General features: G+C 44.0%; 1 protein-coding gene and 1 long non-coding RNA gene across 2 annotated transcripts in view; both read left to right on the top strand.

Annotated features, from left to right (window-relative positions):
* The first annotated feature begins 18,644 nt into the window (after positions 1-18,644).
* The window catches only part of Atp1b3 (ATPase Na+/K+ transporting subunit beta 3), a 30,103-nt gene continuing 25,080 nt past the window's right edge, over positions 18,645-23,667 (top strand). Inside the window, exon 1 of the mRNA XM_034484539.2 lies at positions 18,645-19,028. Coding sequence (XP_034340430.1) covers positions 18,920-19,028 — 109 coding nt within the window. The 5' untranslated portion in view covers positions 18,645-18,919. The remainder of the gene's footprint in view (positions 19,029-23,667) is intronic.
* On the top strand, positions 19,035-23,131 carry LOC143435372 (uncharacterized). Its single transcript, XR_013105608.1, has 2 exons — positions 19,035-19,668; positions 20,693-23,131. It is a non-coding gene; the product is annotated as an uncharacterized LOC143435372 (long non-coding RNA).

Raw genomic sequence — 23,667 nt, 5'->3', positions numbered from 1 at the left:
AGAGGGTCAGAAGTCCAAGATTATCTTTGTTTACAAAGTGAGTTCAAGACCAACCTGGGCTTTGATACTCAGTTTCACCACTCCACAGCAAATAGAGAAGAGAAAACGTGTCCATAGGAACCATAAGGTAAGGTCTGTTTAAGGAAGGCATGGACTTCATCGGATAGGAAATGTCTCTTGGTGGGAGGTTGTCTCATTACCTAATGTCTCCTTAGTAAGAGACGGAGTGCTCCCTAAGGGTAGAGGATAGCTCTTACCTCAAGCTGCTGCAGGGCCAGTAGCTGGTCAGTAAGCTAAAGAATAGTCAGCAGAATCATCTTCTAAGCAGTTGTCTTTGAAGGGGCTTCCCCTGGCTTTCTTGGTGATTCTCTTTCTGTCCCCTCACATAAGTTTTCACATGCTTGTGACCCTCATAGGCAGAGTCTCGCCCTCGGATACCTTTTAGACCCACGAAGGGAGTGAGATGTCTTGATAACAGTTACAGACGCTTTGCTGACACATTGTCTCTGTACTTTAAAATTTGCTCACGCAGCTTCCCTTGCTGGACATCACACATTTATTCTTTCTTTACTTTCCTTGTAGACCTGAGGAAGAGCACCGAGAAACAGCCATGCCAAAGACTGAGCTACAATATGCTATCTGAAAAATGTCTCCACTAAAGAAGCTAGCCTATCATGCCTGTATTCAGCCTCACTCAAGTTCTCCAGCCATGGGCAGAATAGTGACACAGCCTCTTTCCCCCTTTTTTAGAGTCTTACTAAGTAGCTCTTGGCTGGCCTTGAACTCACAGAGATCTGCCTGCCTCTCTACCTCCTAAGTGCCGAGTGTAAAGTCATATACCACCATGCCAGGCTTGCAAACAAACAGATTTCTCTTTTCTTTTTGAAACTAGAACACAACATGAATGGCCTCTAGCCCAGCTCCCAGCAGAGTCATTATTCCACATTTGAAACCTCAGGAGCCTAACCTCAACTGTTAAACATTTCTGTCAGCCTTCTTGTCTTCCAAGTTCCTATCAGAATGGCCCATTAAGCTTGATTTTTTTTTTTCTATAGCACTTTGGGGCTTTTGTTGTGCATGGCTGGAAACTCTTCTACCCCAGGCAGACCCCAGCACCAGCCCAAGAGCCACGTGATCAGGTTTACTTCGGCAACCACCCAACTTCTCAGCAACAAAATTTGTATTAGTTGTTTGTCTTGTTGCTGGGAGAAAAATTCATGACAAAAGCAGCCTACAGGACAGAGGGTTTAGCCTGGCTCATAGTTTGAGCAGGCAGTTCATGGTGGGAGCCCTGGTAGCAGGAGTCTGAGGCAGCTAGTCACACGGTGTCTCCCCATGCAGTGGGTGCAGCCAGCAGTGAATGCCAGTGACTAGTTCACTTTCTCCTTTTCAGTGTGAATAGGGCTCCTGCCCGTGGGACGGTGCCTCCCACGGGCATCTTTCGATGTCGTCAACGCACTTCAGCTATTTACTTGCTCGCAGACATGCCAGCTTTTGTTTTCAGTGACTTTAGATCTTATTGAGTTGACCGTCAATATTAAACATCACAAGGTTGTACAATAAGTTAATCACGCAGATGTGAGATTTTCTGCTTACTAAACATTTCCAAATGATGGTTAAGTGATTACTTGCTACATGCCCCAAGTGAAGAGATTAGTGTTGAAATGCCTTTGCAGGGGGAGCCGCCAAGTGGCACTAGGCCCAGGAAGTATGGCGTGTGAGGTGATGACAAATCTAGTTAATAAACCAGAGAAGACAGCCACCTTCCTGGGCAACTGGGAGGGCATTGTAATTCCTAGGGATTTAGAAACGAAGCCAGGGTGAGCCAAAGATTGGGAAATGAAACAGGCGCTTACTTGCTGGGAATCTTGAAGTCAAGGTCAAAACAGTGAAAAGATAAAGCAAAAGTAGCTGGCCCTAGAGTTGTCTGGAGTTAGAGGCAGTAGGATTGAGCCTGTGGGTAAGCTGTAGGGTTAGTTAAGAGCCAGAAAAGGTCCCAAGACAAGTTCATTATCCTAGATACTGTTTCTTTCAAATCTGAATTGCTGTCAGAAAAGGCTCACAAGATATGCCAAGAGCAGTCAGCTCTGCAGAACACATCTGTACTCCCAGCATGAAGAGCTGGAGGCGGGAAGATTTGGGGCTCAAGGTCGTCCTTGGCTACATAGTAAGTTTGAGGCCAGCCTGGGTTCCATGAGATATAAAATGAGAGAGAGAGAGAAAGCAAAAAGAAGGGAGAGAGGGACCCCTTGCCTTCCTAAAGTGGGAGAAACTGATCCTTGGAAGAACTTAGGAAGAAGCTAAGCCTTGGGTTTGGTGGGCACACCCACTCGCCAGCCTCTAGTTTAAATCCAAAAATTAAAACACATTTGCTCTAGAAAGCTGGTTCATCGGGGAAGTCCAGAGTGTCTGAGGGTATCTGAGGCCTAGACAGGCCCTTCTTTCAAAGACTTAGGCAAGTAGATGAGCTGCTGTGAGCCCCCAAAGGCAAGTGTTCGTGAGCACGTGAGCACAGAGGGTACAGGAGCATCAGATGCAGAAAGACCTTCCAAAAGACAGACTAAAAGCCTCTTCTTGGAGCTCAGTCCTGTTTGTAAACCGAGGAACACAGAAGGAAGTTAACCTTGGCTGGTACTCTGTACTCAAGAGAGCTCATCCCTAAAGGCCAGAATGGTCAGAAGTGGTCACCTTCTAGGGAAAGCCCTGCAGTGTGCACAGTGCCCAAGGCCAAGCTTGGATCTGAGTTTTCCTCTAGGCAGATTTACATTTGCCTTAGAAACAGTCAGGGGACTAGAGAGATGGCTCAGAGGTGAAGATCACTGGCTGTTCTCGCAAGGTTCAGTTCCCAGCATTCCACATGGCAGCTCACAACCATCTGCAACTCCAGTTCCAAGGGGTTCAAAGCTTTCTCCTAACATCGAGGTCAATGTATGGACATGGTGCACAGATACATATTCAGGCAAAACCCCCATACACATAAGATAATAAAAGACCTGGGGTGACAGCTCAAGCCACAAAATGGTTGTTTTTCAAGCACGAGGACCTGAGTTTGATTCCCTGAAGCCCAAGTTAAACAGCTAGGTTGGTATTAGGCGCTTGCAATCCCAGCGCTGGGTAGATAGAGACAGGCAGGTCCCTGGGCCTCATGGCTTCCAGTCTAGTCTCATTGGTAAGCACCAGGTCAATGAAAAACCCCGTCTTAAAAACAAGATGAACAACTCATGAGCAATGGGACCTTAGGTTGTCCCCTGACTTTCACACACACCACACACACATACACTCACACAAAATAAACTTTTCTACTAGGTGACCGTTTTCTCCCTTCAGTCATCTCAAGGATTTCTGAGAATGTTTACCACAGATCAGACGGTCTAACCTTGGCAGGAATCACAAGAGCCATACTTCCCATTTGCCAGCCTGCCACTGTTTTCTGGCCCGTCTTTCGTCCTCTTACACTTACTTCCCAACTTTGCTTCAGGAGTGTGTTCCCTAAAGCACGTTAGACAGAGGCTAAAGCCTGCAGTGGGAGGCCCAGGGCTTCCCAGCCGACACCAAGGAAAGGAAACACACAGGGGTCCACAGATACCCCGAGTGAGGACAGATGCCAGAAACGGTATAGGCACAGGCTCTCCTCGCTTCACAGCTGTGAGGCAACTCCTTGGGCCTTTCAGAATGCTGTTAAACAGGCCAGGCACGGTCAAGGCGTGGTTTCTGTTGAGCTGCTCATGCCTTCACGTGTTTTCCCACAGGGAGCCTGAGGAGAGGCCTTAGTCATCTCTTATCGCCAAACAGCTTCCTGCTCAGGCGGTGGCAATATCCAAAATGTATGAGTAAGTCCGGGGCCTTGTTTTATTTAATGCACACGGTAGATTTAGCTTGCTTTCTTTTCTCCAGACCAAGTCTAACTATATAGTTCTGGCTTCCATGGAGCTCACAATGTAGACCAGGCTTGGCCTTGAACTCTGCCTTCCAAGTGTTGCTATTAAAAGCGTGTGCAACACTAGGCTGAAATTTAGTTTTCTGATCTCACTCCAAGCAGGGCTCAGTGGACCCAAGGTGGGAGTGGGGGATGGAGACCCCTTAAATCCACCTGTTAAGTAATGTAACTACTTTATTACTCAATCCAAAAGTGATTTCTCCCAAGAGGTAGAATGTAGAGGCTGTCTTTGGTGGTTCAAAACACAGTACTGTTTCAAGTATCAATGTCAGATTACAATATCATTATTACCTTGCATCCAGAAAGGATGTCTCCCTTCACCTACATTTCAAGTGCCTGGAATCGAATCCAAGCCTTGCATAGATTAGGCAGGCGCTCTACCCTCAAGCTACATCTCCAGTCTCAGGAAGAATCTAAAAAGGGCTTGAGTTGTGAAAGGCACTCACAGTGGTTCCAAACCTGAGGGTGGCCACCCTTTTGGGAGATTAAACAATCCTGTCACAAGAGTCACCTAAGGTCATTGGAAAACACAGAGATTTACATTATAATTCAAAACCATAGCAAAATTACAGTTATGAGGTAGCAATGAGAATATTTTATGGTTGGTGTCACCACAACATGAGGAACTGTATTAAAGGGTCACGGCGTTAGGAAGATTGAGAACCACTGCTGGAGAGGAATCCACTCGGCCTCCAAGTCCAACAGCGAATGAATGATACAGTCCGATGTGCCCGGTGTGGTATGTGTGCTAATCGGTTGTTCCTTTTCCTTTCCCAAAAAAGCTGAAAATGTGGGGAACCAGCCTAAAAATAAGGCCAATCCTGGGAACCTAGTTTCCCCGTCTCTTTTACAATACCCTGTCCCTGTTCTGAGGTCCACTTCTTGCTGCTTACTCTGGCATGGATATGAGTGATCTCAAGGCAGAGACAGGATTACATGTTTCAGGTCAGTGAGTTCAAAGACAGTGTGAACTATGCAACGAGACTCTGCCTCCTAACCCCAAGGGTGGAGAGAGAGACTCTAGTTCATTGCTTGCCTAACATGTTTGAGGTGCTGGATTTGAGCCTGAGCACTGGGGTAGGGGGATAGCTTCAAGACATTGTATGTATGTGAGACTTGAAGAAACCTTTGTCTTAATGGATCTACAAGTACATGAGTGACTCTGGGTTCAAGTGCTGTGCTCTCTCTCTCTCTCTCTCTGTGTGTGTGCGCGCGCGCGTGCGTGTGTGTGCTGGACATTAAGCTGTGGGTAAGTGCTCTACTATTAAGCAACATCCCTGGTCCCTGAGGCATTTAAATAGATTATAAGATTCCTCTTTCCTTTCTTCTTAACACTATTTCAAACCTCTGAAGCATCCTACACAGGTCAAGAGTAAACTCTCTCAGGCTTTACCCACCAGCACCCCTCCCCCACTCTGGTGTCCACAAGTGCTTTATTTGAACACAGGACCTCAGTCAGGGCGACCAAGGTCAATGACAGAACACGTAGGAGTTTTGAGAGTTTGTCTTTTCTGTGTGAAATCCCGCAAGCCTACAGACTTCTGGAAATAAACGATGAGGTAATGGAACAATCAAGGGAAAGCAAGATTCCAGGATTTGTTTAGATCGCTTGGACCCTGAACCAAACTGTTCTTGAAGCCCGTGACCTCTGGACTTTCCAGCTGTGTTCACCTGCAAATTCCCTTTACCGTTTAAGTCCACTTCATTTTCTTTTCTGTTTCTTTTTTAGTTTTTCCTTTTCTTTTCTTTTTTTTACTTTTTATGATTTCATACCTGTTTATCATGGCATAATATATTTTGATTGTGTTAATTTCCAATTATCCTCTCTTACCCCAACAACGTGTGTGTGTTCTTTTTTTGTTTTGTTTTGTTTTTTTTGTTTTTTTGGAGACAGGGTCTCTTTGTAGTCCTGGGTGTCCTGGAACTCACTCTGTAGACCACGCTGGCCTCAAACTCAGAAATCTGCCTGTCTCTGCCTCCCAAGTGCTGGGATTAAAGGCGTGCGCCACCACGCCCAGCTAGGGTTATTTTCTTAAGCACATTTGAGGAGTTATTGTCCTTTGCAGAGCTGGGAAAAAAATGTCCCCACCCCCACCAAACATTAACTATCAACAGATAGTTCCTTAGGGAGGGGTGGAGCCTCGTGACCCCCACCTCTGTCCTTTACACAGTATTGATGGGACCAATCTTACGTGGAGCATGTGCAGACAGCTGCAGCTGCTGGGAGTTATGAAGGTGGCAGCCATGTCATGTTGGGAAGACAGCATTCCACAACACTCCTCTCTGCTGCCTCTTTGTTCTCTGAACCCTGGAGTAGGTGATGTAGATTTCTCACTTATGGCTGAACACTCAATAGTCCCTGGTTCTCAGCGCTTGAACCGGTTATGAATCTTTGCAGTAACTATTGCCCACTACAAAACAAACGTCCGTGGCCAAAACTAAGAGCAGAACTAACCTGTGAGCATGAACGTGGTGGTGGTTTGAATAAGGTGTCCCATCATCTTGGGCACTTGAACACTTGTCCCAGTTAGTGGTGCTGTTTGGGGACACAAGAAGAGTGGCCTTATTAGAGGGAGTATGTCATCAGGGATGTAGTGCCAGGGAAATGTTAGTGGTCCCCCCAAAACAGACAGGAGCCAATCTGATGCAACTCGCAGCAGGGTCTTTATACGATTTAAGCTGGTTTGTCCCCTTCCCCAATGCACCTCCGTCACACAGGATAGTTTTGGTGGAGAGAAGAGTCCCAGATTTTTATCGGGGCAAGGCTGTATAGTAAGCAACAAGCAGGGAATACGTGTGCAAGCATCTAATTGGAAAGCTACTGTGGCCTTTAACATAATTAGCTGGTATTGGGAGTCATATCATAAACTTCATTTCTGCTCCCCTCTGCATTGGTGGTTGTTAGGCAGGGGGTGGCCTTGTAACCTGGGGGTGCCAGTTTGTTGGGGGAATAACTTGGAGACACTGGTCTTGTTGAGGGTGCAACCTGGAAACGTTAGTCTTGTTGGGGATTAGCCTAGGGACTGGAGCTAAGCTTGGGTTTTGTTGGGGGGCAACTTGGAAACTAATGCTAGGTACAAGTCCGTTGGTTTACCTGAGTTTAAACTCAGGTCAGGTTCTTTAAAATGGAGTCTGGACTTAAAAGATTTGGCATCTCAGGGATGGGCTCTGAGAGTTCAGAGATTCATGCCATTCCCACTTTGCTCTCTGTTTTATACTTGTGGTCCAAGGTGCGAGCTCTCAGATCAGCTTCTAGCTCCAACTTCCATGTCTTCAACCTGCTGCTAGGTGTCTCCACCTTTATGCTCCACCATAACTCTCTGGGACCATAAGGCCAAATAAATCTTTCTTCTTACTCATCATGTTTTATCAAAACAACACAAATAGAAATATTTAGAAAGCAATTTGACAAGCACAACAGATCTTTTTTTTTTTTTTATTAAACCAACATTATAGTCTCCTAAGCCTTGAACATCTTAAATTTACTTAAACGGGCTGGAGAGATGATGGCTCACCAGCTAAAAGCGCTGGCTGCTCTTTCAGAGGTCCTGAGTTCACATGGTGGCTCTCAACCATCTGTAATAGGATTTGACGTCCTCTTCTGGGTATGTGTGAAGACAGATTACTCATGTACATATAAACAATAAGTAAATCAATAAATAATTCTAAAATTTTTACTTAAACAGTAAGGGGAACTATCACCTTGTTTGCATCAGCAGGCACAGATTTCTTCCTGTGAAGCAGGTCACAAGTCCAATGAGAAAGCAGTTTGTTTGCCTCCATAACAGTGGTGCCACCATTGTGCTAGAGTGTACACCTCTCCTGCAAAGTCGCTAGTGCGTCCTGCAGAGCTCACAGTCGAATAAGACTGTTGATGACTCCCCTCACGCTCCCCTGAGAAGCATCGTACCTCCCCGTACTATGAAAGCCAGACAACAAGAAGGAAACCTGCAGCCTGATTTCTCTATGTTCTGTAACCAAAGTGTGCTGTTTTCAACAACAGGGTTTTATCACCTGATTCTAGCTGGCAATCAAGATCGATGCTGTCTTGGTGCCTGTTCTGTTGCTGGGAAGGGACACGGTGACGATGGCAACTCTTATAAAAGGAACCATTTAAGGGGCTGGCTTACAGTTTCAGAGGTTTAGGCCATCGTCATCATAGCAGGGAGTATGTCGGTACACAGGTAGATGTGGTGCTGGAGAAAAAGCTGAGAGTTCTACACTGGAATCCACAGTCAGCAGGAAGAGAGAGCCAGTGGGTCCGGCTTGGGCTTTTGAGACCTAAAAGGCCACTCCCAGCGATACACTTTCTCCAGCAAAGCCACACCTTCTCCAACGAGACCACACGCCTCATAATTCTTTTCAAGTACTTCTGTTTCCTGATGACTAAACACTCAAATCTATGAGCCTATGGGGGACATTCTTATTCAAACCATCACAAATCGCAATGGTCTTACTTGGGTGAAGGTAGAGGATACAGGGAACAACTCATAGGTTGGTACCCTACCCATGGCACTGGGATGTTCAACAGTCTGTGGTTTATGTACTCTCTGTGTCTTGTTAGGGAAAGATAAATAACAAATATATATTAGTTAGGGTTTTACTGCTGTTAACAGACACCATGACCAATGCAAATCTAATAAAGGACATTTAATTGGGGTTACCTTACAGGGTTCAGAGGTTCAGTCTATTATCAACAAGACAGGAACACAGCAGTATCCAGGCAGGTTTGGTGCAGGAGGAGCTGAGAGTTCTATATCTTCATCTGAAGGCTGCTAGTGGAAGACTGACTTTGAAGGATCTTAAGTCTATGCCCACTGTGATAAATCTATTCCATCAGGGCCACACCTTCTAATAGTGCCATTCCCTGGGCCAAGTATGTACAAACCATCACAAAATACAACTTTATATGATTTTTTTTTAACTTTGGTTTTTTCGAGACAGGGTTTCTCTGTGTAGCCCTGGCTGTCCTAGAACTCACTCTGTAGACCAGGCTGGCCTTGAACTCAGAAATCCACCTGCCTCTGCCTCCCAAGTGCTGGGATTAAAGGCGTGCGCCACCACCGCCCTGCTATATGATTTTTAAAGAACATGAAACACATTATTTTTTATGGAGGTTTTTTTTTTTTAGTTTCTAAATCAACACTTAACCAAAAGATATTTTTTCCTCTTAATTTGGCTTGCAAGGTAAAGTTACATATTTATAGGTGGGGTATTGAAAAACAGTGGATATGTATAAAAGTAATAAAGCATGTGACTTCAGCGTGTGACTACAAAATAATTAGAATCAAAGAATTGGAATTCCCCCCCTCAAGTCTCTTAGAAAATAATATGCTGGCCAGGCAGTAGTGGCACATGTCTTTAATCCCAGCACAGGGAGGCAGAGGCCTCTGCATTTGAGGCCAGCCTGATCTATAGAGTGAATTCCAGGACAGCCAGGGGTATACAGAGAAACCCCATCTCAAACAACAAATCAAGAAAACAAAAAGAAAGGAAAAGAATATGCTGATATTGCCTAAAGTTTAAATCTTCCCGCATGTTCCTCAGTGAGATTGTGACAGACTTCCTGTGTAAAATGACATAGTCACATCTATGTCATAATTATTTTTCACTGAAAACAAAACATCAAATCGATAGGAAGTGATACTGATTATGCAATAACATGTCAGTCATTGACTAACAAAATCTTGTGGAAACGTCCTGGCAACTAAAAACTTGGATTTAAACTTCGGCTTGCTCCAGCTTTCTTCTGGTCTAACAAACCAGAAGCCTGTGGCTTATTTGAATAAGAAGGAAGAGCTCTCTGGCTCTCTCTCTCTCTCTCTCTCTCTCTCTCTCTCTCTCTCTCTCTCTCTCTTCCCTCCCTCCCTCCCTCCCTCCCTCCCTCCCTTCCTTCCTTCCTTCCTTCCTTCCTGTCTTCCTTTTTGCACAATTGATTAGTTGTGTGTGTATGCATGTATATGCCTGTGGTTCACAAATATCCAGCTTCTGGAAGAGCAGCAAGTCCTCTTAGTCACTGAGCCGCGTATCTGAGTATGCTCTTCGTAGTTTGTATACTATAAAGTTACAAAATTGAGCCAGTGAGTAGCTCGGTAGGTAAAGGCATTGTAAGTAAGCCTGATAACCTGAGTTCAATCCCTGGGACCCATCTGGTGGCAGGAGAGAACCAATCCTGAAAGTTGTCTTTGACGTCCACGTGTAGGCCATGGCACCATCCATAAAAGCACATAAAAGAAACAAATGTAATTTTTAAAAGTTACAAATTTAGAGTTATGTATAGGTGCATTTTCATTTCTTTTACTGAAAAATTTCTTTTAGTCTGAAAATTCCTGTCTGTTCCTTTGCTTCAGAGTTTCTTATTTTTCTCTTGCATTTTCTTTTCTTTCCCATTATAATAGTTGTCAATCTTATAAAAATCAAATTTACTAGAAGTATTTTTTTCAGATTTTTAAGTTTTTTATTTTGTTTTTTTTTCAAGGCAAAGTTTCTCTGTGTAACCCTGGCTGTCCTAGAACTCATTACTCTGTAGACCAGGCTGGCCTTGAACTCACAGAGATCCACCTGCCTCTGTCTCCTGATTATTGGGATCAAAGGTGTCCACTACTGCTGTATGGCTTGGATTTTATTTTTTGAATAGAAGCCTTCCCTGCTGCTATTCCCTGGTAGGTATCTTCAGTAGGCTGCCTCACTGTCCTTACCCATTCCTATTGTCTTGACTCCTCTGGTCCTTTTTGTCAACTAGTGTCTTGCTGAGTTAAGCATGACTCTGGACTCCTGACATGTCTTTTGTCTTTTCACCTCACCTTTAAGAGACCTATGAGTCTTTCATTTTTTAGATAAAGGTTTCTTGGTAGCCCTAGCTGGTCTTGAATTTGTGGATATCTTTTTGCTTCTGTCTCCTGAGTACTGAGACCACCCCTGTACCTGATCTGATGTTTTTGGAATAATCTCCTGCCCATGTTGGCCTGGGACAGTGTATAGCTGAGGATGGCCTTGCATTCCTGATCCTCCTTCATCCACCTCCCAAGTAGCACCTTATACACCGAGCTACATTCCCAGCTCCGATTTTCCTTTTTAGAAAATTGTAAGTTCTAGTTGGGCCTGGTAACAGAGACTTGGAACCCGATCTACTTAGGAGACTGAGGCAGGAGAATTTCAAGTTTAAAACAAGGCTAAATAATTGTGTGAGAGTCACACACTAGAGGGCTATGTTTTAGCTTAGTGGTAGGTGCCTGGCAGTTGCTGAGACCCTTTTCCATTTTTAGCACCATATACTATTGCACACACTATTGGTAGCTGTGAAGTACCCATAGCTTCTTAACTAGTGGTGGGGTCTCATGTGCTCCCTTGAAAACAACAGCAACCACCAGGAAAAAAAAAAGCCTTTAACTTTATAGCTCCTTCTGGCTATTTTTCAACTAAGTGAACAGAAAAATGCATATCCAGGAGGTTGCCTGTCCCAGCCCATATATGGTCCTAGGTTTAAACTCGAGATATCATGCATGCTACTCAACACTAGTAATCTCTGAGTACTGCAACACGTTTAAAAGGGCCTACTAAGGAACATTTTAATAATACATGAAGCAAGTATTATCCTTTATATACCCTGAGACTCTCACACATTTATTCAGGCTTGCTTTAAACTTGAAATCCTCCTGCCTCAACCTTCTAAGTAGATGGTATTCCAGGTCTTTATTACCAGGCCCAACTAGAGGTTAAATTTTTTTTAAATTAGAAAGAAAATCAAGGCTGGGGATGTAGCTTGGTTTATAGGGTGCTACTGTACCGTGCATGAGGCATGTCTGCCTGTGTAATATATTACAACCAAGGTCACAGGATCATTATATCCATCCACCCCCTTCAGTAAACCAACATCTGCAGCTTACCGCCCCTCGGTGCTGTAAATTTTATAACTGAATTGAATAAGTAACCTCCCACATGTGGTCATTTGGGCTTATTTCTTGTTTGTTAAATTGTATTTGATTTATCATAAATCTGTTGGTTTTGTTGCTGTTTGTTTGTTTGTTTGAGACAGGATTTCCCTCTATAACCCTGGCTGGCCTGGGCCTTGTTATGTCAATCAGGCTAGCTTCAAACCCATACAGATTCTTCTGCTTCCTCTTCCAGCGTGTGCCACCATACCTGGCCTAGATCATGATTTTTTTTTTTTTTCCTTGTGAGACACCAAACTCAGTGGTTACATACTCTGTTTTATGTTGCTGTAAACACAGCCCTGAAGCTGGCTACTTTATAAAGAAATTACGTTTATTCAGCTCACAGTTCTGGTGCTCAGGGGCAGAGCACTGGCATTGACTTAGTTCTTGTGGTATTCTGGCTGCATTGCATGGCAAAGAAAAGAGTTGTTCACCTGAAAGAGGGTCACTTCACCTTAAAGCAGCCTGCTCCTGAAAGAAGTAACTTGCCCATGTGGAAAGAGCATCAAGGCCTTCAAGATAAGTGCATATGATCTAATACCTTCCCCATCCTCTCTGCCCACCCTTCTTCTTTTTCCCTCTCTTGCTCTCTTCTCTTTCAACACCTTTTTTGGCTGTGTTGGAGTTTGAACACAGGCATCTGTGTGCTAAATGTTCTACCATTGAGTTACATCTCCATACTTGGGCTCTGTTTCTTCTCTTTCTTTAAAAAGAATTTTTTTATTAATTCCTTGATTTCATACACGCATACAATAGTGATCATATTCACCCCCCCCCCCACGTCTTTGCTCTAACTCCTCTCAGATCTTCAGTCTTCTCATAGTTTCATGTTTTCTTGCCTCTTTTTTGTTGTTGTTGTTTGTTTTTTTTGAGACAGGGTTTCTCTGTGTAGCCCTGGCTGTCCTGGAACTCACTCTGTAGTCCAGGCTGGCCTTGAACTCAGAAATCTGCCCGCCTTTGCCTCCCAAGTGCTGGGATTAAAGGCGTGTGCTTTTTTCCTTGTTTTCTTGCCTCTTGTTTTCTCGTTTTAAGCTAATTGACCAAGTTCAATTTCTGCTGCCCATAATACTCCTGGGTGTCAGACCATTCACTGGAGTGTGGTCACCCTACTGGGGGCCACACCCTTAGAGGAAATGGACTCTCCCTCTTCCAGAAGCCACCAACAACTGTCAACAGCTCATCATCCTCAGCTAGGGTGGTTTCTTGTGAGCCCCTCTCAATGTTGGAATGTTGACTGGATTCAACCACAGGGCTTCAAGTCCACGAGTGCCCAGAAGACACATTGTAGCCCTCCCTGACCACTGCCTCTTACATTTTTTCTTCCTCTTCTTCCTTGAAGATCTCTACGTTCTGGGAGAAGGGACTGTGCTATAGAGTCTTATATGTGGCCATGTGTTCTACATACATGTATTCTGTTTTGACCAGGTATGAGTTTCTGTACTGCCATTCACGCACAAAGAATCTCTGATGCGGTCTCAAAGTTGTGGTAATCCACAAATAGAGATAGATACCAATTTAGAGGGTTAGATACTAGGGCCATCTAGCACAGTGGTTCTCAACCTGTGGGTCACAACCCTTTTGGGGGCCAAGCAACCCTTTCACAGGGTTCCTGCATATTGAATATTTATGTTATAATTCATAACAGTAGCAAAATTACAGTTATGAAGTAGAAACAAAGATAATTTTGTGCTTGGGGGGGTCACTACAACAATGAGGAACTATATTATAGGATCACAGCATTAGGAAGGTTGAGAACCACTGCTCTCATAGACTAGGTAATAGGCTATTTCCAGAGCTAAGTTCCATTTCTTAAATGGTCTACTACCTCAGTACTGCTGTACTAGGAACATGGTCCTATGAGAGACACACTCAGATCACACTCTCACCATGCCAGTGGGTGACAGTCATAACAATGATGCTGGGATGTAGTCCAGTGAAGGGGAGTGCCTGTCATGTGTGAAGCCCTGGGCTCCATTCTCCATAATGTGGTGCCGTGAGTAAAGGTAACATGGCATGTGTGCATGCATACATACCTAAGAGACAATTTAATGTAATATGAAAAACACAAGAAGCACAACTCTAGAACTGCAAATGATAACTCCCATTTTTAGGGCACTTTACAAACCAGATACTGTATTCATGCCTTAGGTTTTTTTTTTTTTTTTTTTTATTATCGAGTGGCTGGGGGATGTACACACTTGCAAAGGTTGGAAACTTTATGAAGTTTTAAAGAGGGTTTACCAGGATTGAATTTAGGTTGGCAGGTTTGTGCAACAAGTACCATCTGCTGAGCCATGTAATTTTTTTTTTTTTTTTTTTTTTTTTTTTTTTTTTGAGACAGGATGACTCTGTATAGTCCTGGTTGTCCTGGAACTCACTCTGTAGAACAGGCTGGCCTCAAATTCAGAAATCTGCCTGCCTCTTCTGTCTCTCAAGTGCTGGGATTAAAGGCATACACCACCACTGCCTAGCCACCATGTAAAATTTTTAAATTTTATTTATTTTTTTTATTTTTTGAGATAGGGTTTTACTATGTTATCCCTGGCTATCCTGGAACTTGCTTTATAGCCTAGGCTGTCCTGGAACACAGTATGTATCCCATACTGCCCTCAAATATGCAGCAGTTGTCCTGTGTGGTAGTCTGATGAGAATGGCCCCACAGACTCATGTGTTTGAATATTACATCCCCAATTGGTGGAACTGTTTGGGAAGCAGTAGGAGGTGTGGTCTTATTGGAGGAGGTGTGTTACTATTGGCTCTCTTTCTGCCCTGAGCCTGGCTGCCTGCTGCTATGTTCCCTTCCATGATGGTTATTTCTCACCCTCTGAAACTTTAAGTCCCCCAACTCCTCTATTCTTTCTTCTATAAATTGCCTTGAATCCTGGTATTTTGTCACCACAATAGAAAAGTAACCAAGACTCTTCCCAACTGTTGGGATTAGGTGTCTGAGCCACCATTCCCTGCTGCACATGTCATTTTGGAGTTTTTTGAGATTTTGAGACAGGGCTGGCTTTGAACTTACCATGGAGCCCAGGTTGGTCTTGAACTTACAATCTTCCTATTTTTACCTCCCAAATGCTAGGATTACAGGCTCTGCTTAAGATCATGAACAAATTCAAGTGTCTGTCCTGCAATCTGTAAGACTGCAGAGATGTCATCTGCAAAAGGTTTATTTAAAAGTTAAATAGAAAATGGCTTTGCTCTGTGGAAACCGTATATGAACGTGACTGTCAGAAACAGTGCAATGCCAGCACTGTGTTTGTAAGGAAATCTTGTTTTGTTGTTGAGCCTTTGTAGCCAAGACTGACCTTGAACTCCTCCCGGTGCTCCTTCCCCCACTGTGATGAGACTAGAGGCAAATGCCCCCAAACATGGCTCAGGACATTTTAATTCCATTCTCTCAGGGATAAAGTTTCTGGCAGCTCAATTCCACATCATGTCAGCTATGAAGTTGTTGTGGCTAGAAGATGGACAGCCCTTCTTCCTATACAGGCTTCTAAAACTCAGGAATGAACTTAAGAATTTCAGTAAATCAAGGGCCAAATGGTCCTATGGGCAGCCATAGAGAGTGGGCAATGGATTTTGCAACCCTGTAAGTGGTCTGCAACTGGGTCTTTTTTCCAATTCCCTCAACTTGGTGACTCTACCCAAGGTTTCTTCCTTGGGCAGCACAAGAGAGTCTTTGTGACCACAGGTGAATTAGTTTCTCAAAACATTGGTTTTTCTCACTTATAAAATTAGGTAAATACTCCCAGATTTATTTTTTTTTGTGAAGATTATGAAATAAATCACACGTGCCACTTAGTTGAGGGCAAGGATCTCAGTTATCTAAACATGATTGTTATTACTGTGAGATTCATATATGTGTCTTCTACAGGTAGGCAGCACTGTCAGACTCAGCAGATAAAAATACTGGATACTCAGTTAAAGTTAAATTTTACCATACGTACACAATTAATCTTTTTAAAAAAATGAAAATAAGGCACTATCGAGCTGGCTCAGAAATTAAGAGCACTTGAAGCTCTTCCAGAGGACCCAGGTTCAATTCCCAGCCCTTAAATGGCAGCTCACAACTGTAACTCCAATTCCAGGAGATGCCCTCTTCTGGGCCCCATGGGCATTGTATACATATGTTACACAGTGAAGGAAAAATACCTATACGTATAAAAAAGGAAAAAGTTAAAAGTATAAGACAATTATTCATCTCTTAAATTCAAATTTATGTGGGTATCCTGCTTTTTACCTTGGTAAAGCAACTTCTCTTGTAAAGGAGACAGTTACCTACAAGGAATATAACTGACCAAATGTGATATTCCATCTGCTCATATTTAGCAGGCTAATATCCCAAGACAGCAGTGTTTACTCTTCCAGGTCATGCTAAATTATCACAGAACAGAGAAACAAAGAGGTCCCATATTGTTGGAGTAGAGTATAGTATTTTTGCCAAATTAAAATCCCTTAAAACAGACTGCCATACTGACTAGACTAGCCATGAGTTTTGAAAGTGTTTACTGAATTATATTTGTATCTAAACCCTTATTTAGAAAAACCACAAAACACTAAGTATAAAAGCCATATTATGGCTACTGAAAACACAAAAACCAAAACTCTCAGCCAGTCACTAACATCTTTGAAACAACATTTCATAATGTCGTTTTCTATGTTTTCTTTGTACCAGGTAATTATTTCTTAAAGCATGCTTGTTATACATGCACACACAAAATAAGCAGATATATTTTTATATTTCATTCCAGGTAGACGATGTATCTTTCCTCTTTCCCAAACTAAAAAGCACATCGTTAATTCGATCAGTATTCTAGTTACCGTAGTGAGCAGTTCAGTTTTTGAGGTAAACCTATTTCCATTCCTTAGCTTTTAACATTGCCTATAATTTAGAGAAATGCATTCTAGGCTTCTTGCATAATACTTTGGTAATATTATGCATATTTCTAATACTAGTTTCATGTCAAAGTCTACAAATTGCATCTGAAAACTTTCTGGTGTTATTAACTTAAAAAAATAACTGGAGGCATAGGTGAGTGCAGGCCTTTAAATCATAGCACTCAGGAGGCAGAGGCAGCTCTCTGTGATTTGGAAGCTAGCCTGGTCTACAGAGTGAGTTCCAAGACAGCCAGGGCGACACAGAGAAACCCTGTATCTGAAAACAAACAAATAAATAACTGAAAGGCGTAGGATACAGCTCATGACATGCTTGTCACATGTGCATGGCCCTTGGTTCCTTCCTCTCCCAATAACCCTAACCCCAGAAAAACAACAGTTGAAAGCAAACAAAAATCCCCTGTGAATCAGGCTTGGTAGCACATGTCTGTAATTTCAGCACCCAGGAAGCTGAGGCAGGAGGAGGAGAGTTTGAGATACACAACGTCAAGTCAGCTGAAGTTACACAGCAAGATTCTGTCACAAACAAAACCAGACTGTATTTTGGATAGTCATAAGCTTATGAGAGGCTTGGTTAATGAAATTATTGCAAACAAAATGGGTTGCATTTATTCATTCATTATTGCTATCGAGCAGAAGCTATTTAACATTTCTTTTCCGGAAACAAAACAAAAAAAACCTCAACTTCTGCTCAAACTCCCATTTTGAGTCTTTTAAAATCCCGAATTTCAGAATGCAGCCTGAATTCCTGACTAGGCGTAGCGGCCACCAATGGCAAAGAAAACACCAGCCGAGTGGTTCAGGCATCTGTTCCTAACCCTAACAACCCTAACCCTATACTCCAGCAAGTATTGTAGTTAACAATTGGAGTGACCGGGCCAAAAAAATAAGAAGAGGAGGAGAAGAAGGAGAAGAAGAAGAAGGAGGAGGAGGAGGAGGAGGAGGAGGAGGAGGAGGAGGAGGAGGAGGAGGAGGAGGAGGAGGAGGAGGAGGAGGGAGGAGGAGGAGGAGGAGGAGGAGGAGGAGGAGGAGGAGGAGGAGGAGGAGGAGGAAGAAGAAGAAGAAGAAGAAGAAGAAGAAGAAGAAGAAGAAGAAGAAGAAGAAGAAGAAGAAGAAGAAGAAGAAGAAGAAAAGAAGAAGAAGAAGAAGAAGAAAGAAGAAGAAGAAGAAGAAGAAGAAGAAGAAGAAGAAGAAAAGAAGAAGAAGAAGAAGAAGAAGAAGAAGAAGAAGAAGAAGAAGAAGAAGAAGAAGAAGAAGAAGAAGAAGAAAGCAAGGCTTCTTTTAGTGAGCAGAAATCTTAGAAAAACATTTATATTGATTTTATTGATATGCTCGACTGAATCTGGAAAAAAAGTATACTGTACTCTATTTGGTTAACAATAGCATATTTAGAAAAAACTGCCATGACCCAAGTCCCGGATCAGGCAACCCAAAGCTGCTAGTCCATGCTGGACACTACAAACGCTGCCGAGGCCCTGCAGCAGGTGCCATTTAAAGACGTCACAGAACCCCTAGGAGCACGCGGCACGGCGGTTTGCAGGAGGAAAACCGAGGACGCCCTCCAGGCTTTGACCATTACGTCGCAGGCTGCCGGCCTCGGCCTGGGCTTCCAGTGGAGAGCGCTGTAACCTCCTACGCCCACCTCCCTCGGGCCACCACCCTGCCGGTCACTGTGCCCTGCAGACTTCCGCCCGCAGCCCCGCCGTGCTGGCTTCCTTAAACCTGGGCGGGGGCTACAGGCGCAAGTAGCCCGGCTGGGGCGGGGCCGGGCTGGGGGCGGGGCTCTTGTGTCATGGGCGGACCTTGGAGATGTGGGCGTGGCGTGTTGTCGGGGGCGGGGTCATCCGGGAGGCTCTGGCCCTTCGGGCCGCGCCCAGCCGGGCGGGAGGCAGCGGCCGCGGTGCGCGCCAGCGGCGCGGGGATTGGCTGCGGCGGGCGGAGACGTCAGGCTCCCGGGGCCCCAGCGGCCGCCCGGCGCGGCGCGGCGCAGTCGGCTCTAGTGGTCTCGTAACGGAGAGTTGTTCCCGGCCGTGCCGTCCTCCACCGCCGTCGCTGGGCTGCGCCGCCGCCGTCGCCAGGACGCGCCGCCGAGCCCCTCGTCGCTTCCAGCCCCGCGGCCTCCGTTCACCTCAACTTCCACACGCCCATCATGACGAAGACTGAGAAGAAATCCTTCCACCAGAGCCTGGCCGAGTGGAAGCTGTTCATCTACAACCCGACCAGCGGAGAGTTTCTGGGGCGCACCTCCAAGAGCTGGGGTGAGCGCGCGGCGGGGCGGGCGGCGCGGCGAACGGCCCCATTCATTGCCGGCGGCCCCGCTCCGAGGCTGGGCGGCCGCCTTGCGGGCCCTAGCGGGGCACACGTGCTGCCGGTTCCCGCCGCGAGCGGCGCCGGAAGCGAGACCCGCGGGCCGGGCCGGGCCTCCTTTGTGGGGCGCGCGCCCTGGAGGCGCGGGCCGCGCCGACTGGGGAAGCCGGACCTGCCCCTCGCCTGCCTGGGGAGAGGAAATTTCCACTGTCCGCTATCTTGTGACTCGGCGGCGCTGCCACCCGGACGCCCGGGACAGTGCGGGCGAGCGCCGGGCGTGTGTGGGTTGCAGGGACGTGTGACGGGGAGTTAATCACTGGGGCACATTGTCCGCGAAAATGCACTTGAATTCCGACTGAGAAAGGCCGGCTGGGAGAGGGCTTCCTCCTCTTCAGAGATCACAGCGCTTTTCTGCCTTGCAGATTTTGCTTTGGGGAAAGACGGTCCTATTAAACACTCCCTCCCCCGTGCCTTCAAAACATCTGAGTGATGGTTGAATGTTAGCAGCTTTTCTCTGCGCGAACTCATTGTTTTTAAAAAGAAATAGCGAACCCAAGTTAATCCGTCTTCTGGGTTTTGTGCTGCTTTAAGGTGAGGGTTCAAAAATGTAGGTGAACATGGACAAGTGTATTTCATGTATTGCCTTTTTATTTAAGCAATTTTACCTTTTTGGAGTATTTTGTTAGTGGATAAGGACAGATTTCTTTTTCATTCTGAGCAAGAATAGATTCTTTAGAGACGAGAGCCTTTGGGGCATGGCATTTTTAAGAGAAGCATGAAAACCATAAATGAGCTATGGCTCGGAAAATAACTTGTTCACTTGAGTGAGCTCCTCTAGGGTGCAAGGCTCCTTGACACTCTGTCACAAGCTGAAAGGAGCCATGGAAGGGTTGGGGTTGTTTTGTTTTGTTTTGTTTTAATTCCAGCTTCTAGTTCAGAAATGAGGAAAATGAAACCCGGAGGTTGTGATTTTGTGTAAAATTACATATTCCATGGGGCCAAGAAAAGAGCCCAGTCTCCTTTAATCCCAGTCCAGTGGTTGTATTATCTTACAGATGCCTTGCCTAACTGCCCAGTAATCATGTACAATTTTTATTTAAATTGCTGTCTTTTTTTGGGGGGGTGGGGGGAGCTCGCTATGTTCTGAAGAAATCAATCTTCCACCAGGGTTAAAGGGAGAAGAATGATGATTGCTTGTTCTAGGGTGCACTTTGAACTGAAGAGATTTTTGGGTGTCGGAGAGAGATTCATTTTTGTAAGCTGCCTTTTCATTTCTAGAGCTTCATATCTATTCTTTGGTAGGGCTTCTCCTCCTACAGGATCACTGTAGCCTAGACTGTCCTCTAACTGTCTGTTGGTGGCCCTCTTGGTCACTTCCGTGAGTGGACCATCATGGCAGCTCAGATAGTGCTGTTTTAATCTTTGTGTTAGGATATATATAGGTTTCCTTGGTAATATGTATTTAAATAGATAACCTGTACAAAGTGGGAGTAAGGGTAGGAGTGGAACATAAAATAAAATTGGGGTTAGCTTAGGAAGAATTAGGCAAGACCTCTTTATAGAATCAGTATTTATTATCCTTGTGCTCAAATTGTAAGTTTTGATCTCATTGTAGTTATCCTAAGCCAGTGCAGAAGATCCCACCCAGCACAAGGACATCTCCTTAAGAATGTGCGTGAGAGGAAGACGGACTAAATCCTCAGCCTTGAAGGCTGTGTCTCTGGACATGTTGGGTCTGCCACGGAGAAGGCCACCTACACGTGGACTCTGTGTGCCTATGTGGACATCTATGTGCCTGTGGGGCGTTCTGCCGAGAGAGGTGCTTTTTACTTAAAACCTTCAAGGCCCTGGATGAGCCAGCTGCCTGACCTACCCCTAACATTCCGGTGTCTCTGCAATTTCTGTAATGTTCCTTTTCTTTTAGCTAAAAGAAATCATAGCCATATAAGTATGTTATAAACACCATCCCTGTTAATAAAGGTCTAGCTAGCTAGGTCTATGTCCCCACTATTATTAGTAGTTTACCTGACTAGGGTCCCGATGCATAAACATCCTGTTTCCCCCTTCGTTGTTGTACGTACTGGTTCTTCCTTCACTTCCCCTCTTCCTGTGTATGTACATTTTTCCAAATTTATTTCCTTGGGATCCGTTTGCACTAGTAGGCTATCTAGGCTGCATATGGACCTTTTAGAGTTGGAAGTGTGTCTTCCTGGAGGTTTCTCAAGTACATTCCCACCAGCAAGGCTGCGATGGTGTCTTGCCTTCAACACTGAAGCTGCACTCTGTGATTGCTTTTATATTTTCTGGTAGTACCTTTTTTCTCCCTTGGAAAAAACTCTTTATATGGGCAAATATTTATTTCTAGTTGTTCCCCACTCCTCCATCATAAATTTAATGTAGGTGGTAGTGAAGAGTTACAGGTTTTTTTTTTTTTTAACTTTGTAAAGTTGTTCAGTCTGTTTTGTATAAAGGCCTCCCAAGATTCTATAAAGATGTCCCTATTTTCTGGTTTTATTATACTTGATCTGAGGTGTTTCCCTTTAAGTGCACTAGAAACTTTAAATCATATTTAAAAAATAGTTTTGCTGTAAACATTTTAGAAAATGGAAATTCTGCATGTCACATCACATTACTGTATTGAAAACAGCTGTCTGAAGCTCTGGAGTAGCTGCTGCTATGTAGTTTGTTTGATACTATAGCACAGTGGGTTACAGTAGTCTCAGGATGCCTATGTGCCTCTCATTTGGTTTCTCTAGCAGTCCTGCAAAGCACAGGCAGTTGGGGATTGAAGTAGACCTAGAGTTAGTTTCTCAAGATGCAAGACGAACAGTAAACACAACACCAGAAATAAGTAGTTGCCATTTCTGACAAATCAACAAAAAATTTTAGTGCCTGGTGGCTGTTTTTGCAAACATTAAGCCTGTGCAATGTAGTGAGGTTTAGCTATCATCTAGTATTAAGGTAGGCAGTGTGCCATGTGTTGCAGTTAAGTTTTATTGGTTGTTTTGAGTCCAGCTGGTTTCAAACTCAAGCTCTCCCATCTCTGCATCCTGAGTGCTGAGATTATAGGCATTCTCTACCACATGTAGCTTTCAATTAACATTTAAATGATTGAGTATAATAGCAAAACAGTGTAAGGAAGAGTATTGTTTTTTACTGCTCTGTATTTTGTGTGTAGAGATAACACTATTTAAAAAATAGATTTATATTAGGTCTCAAATACTCCCATGTAGGATACATTTCCAACAGGGACTGTACACAAAACGTGGGTGAGAAAAGTCACTGGGTGAGTTAGTGAGGTGACAGTCCTGATGAGAAGTTTTGTTTTTGTGATTTATGTCACAGTGTGGTATCATTGAAGGTAAGCACTTGGGGATCTTTGGAGATCATTATCTTATCTAGGTTGTCTGTTGATAGATGTCATAGATTAATTTAACGTACAATTCAAGGTTCTGATTTCTAAGCATGCATTCTCTATAACTAGTAGCTGACTACATCTTGTTCATGTACTTTTTCTTTGATTGTAGGTTCATGGAGTGCCAGTTTGACAGTCACTTGCTTCCATTCTGGGTCATGCCTTAGCAAATGCTCTGTCCAGGATTGTTTCTGTCTCATGGTAGTTGTGCAGGTGTAGAGGAGGAGAAGGCAAATGTGTTTCTCATTCCAGTGTTATGTAGCTTTATAAGATGGTGGGTTTTGTCCAGTAAGTAGGACATTTGTGAAACTTTACAAATATTAGTGCTTCTGAAAAAGTCTAAGGCTTGCCTTACCTTATGTGCAGGTTATAAACGTAGGACAGTGGGGGAGGGTGGCCCCAGAGCACTGCATGATGTCACCCAGGAGTTGGACATAATTCCTAAACTGTCCAGGAAGTCGACCCATAGTTGATGGGAGGGAAGGCCATCATAGGAACCATTGTAATAGTCGATTGTATGTGTTTTAATATTGTTAAAGATCCTCGCTCCCAAAATGGTTTATTAGATTTTTCTATTTCTCTTTACCCCAGGGTTGATTTCTGAAATTTTTACCAGAATTAAAGTTGTATTAAAGGGTGGCTTTTATTTATTTGTTCTTTTTTTTTTTTAATTCATTTTATCATATTTTAAAAAGCTGTTTATAGGTCAGTGTGTCGGCCCACACCTGCAGTTTCATTACTTGGGGATGCAATTGCAGAGGCAGGAGGATTACTGTAAGTTCCAGGGCAGCTTAGTTTACTTATTGAGTTCATGGACAGTCAGAGCTACATAATAAGACCCTGTCAGCAAAACAAAGCCGAGGCCTAAAGGCCTACCTACAGTAACAATTTTGCCCTGGTTTATCATTACATTTGGTGAAGGACTAGTTAAACACTGATTGTAGTAAAGAAAAACATTACTTTTTTTTTTTTTTTACATTTGCTATTTTAAAAAACATTTAGATTATGTGTATTTTGCCTGCATGCACGCGCACACATACACACGTCTGTGACCCTGTATGTGCTTAGTAACCTATGTGTAAATTAAAATCTAAAGCCTGTAATATCTAAAGTATAGTTAGATAGCTGATTTTTCTCATTTCCATATTTAAGGAGAATGACTTAGTTTGTCTTTT

Source organism: Arvicanthis niloticus, chromosome 21 (genome assembly GCF_011762505.2).
Source record: "Arvicanthis niloticus isolate mArvNil1 chromosome 21, mArvNil1.pat.X, whole genome shotgun sequence".
Classification (NCBI taxonomy): domain Eukaryota; kingdom Metazoa; phylum Chordata; class Mammalia; order Rodentia; family Muridae; genus Arvicanthis; species Arvicanthis niloticus.
This window is presented reverse-complemented; position numbering and strand designations above follow the sequence as displayed.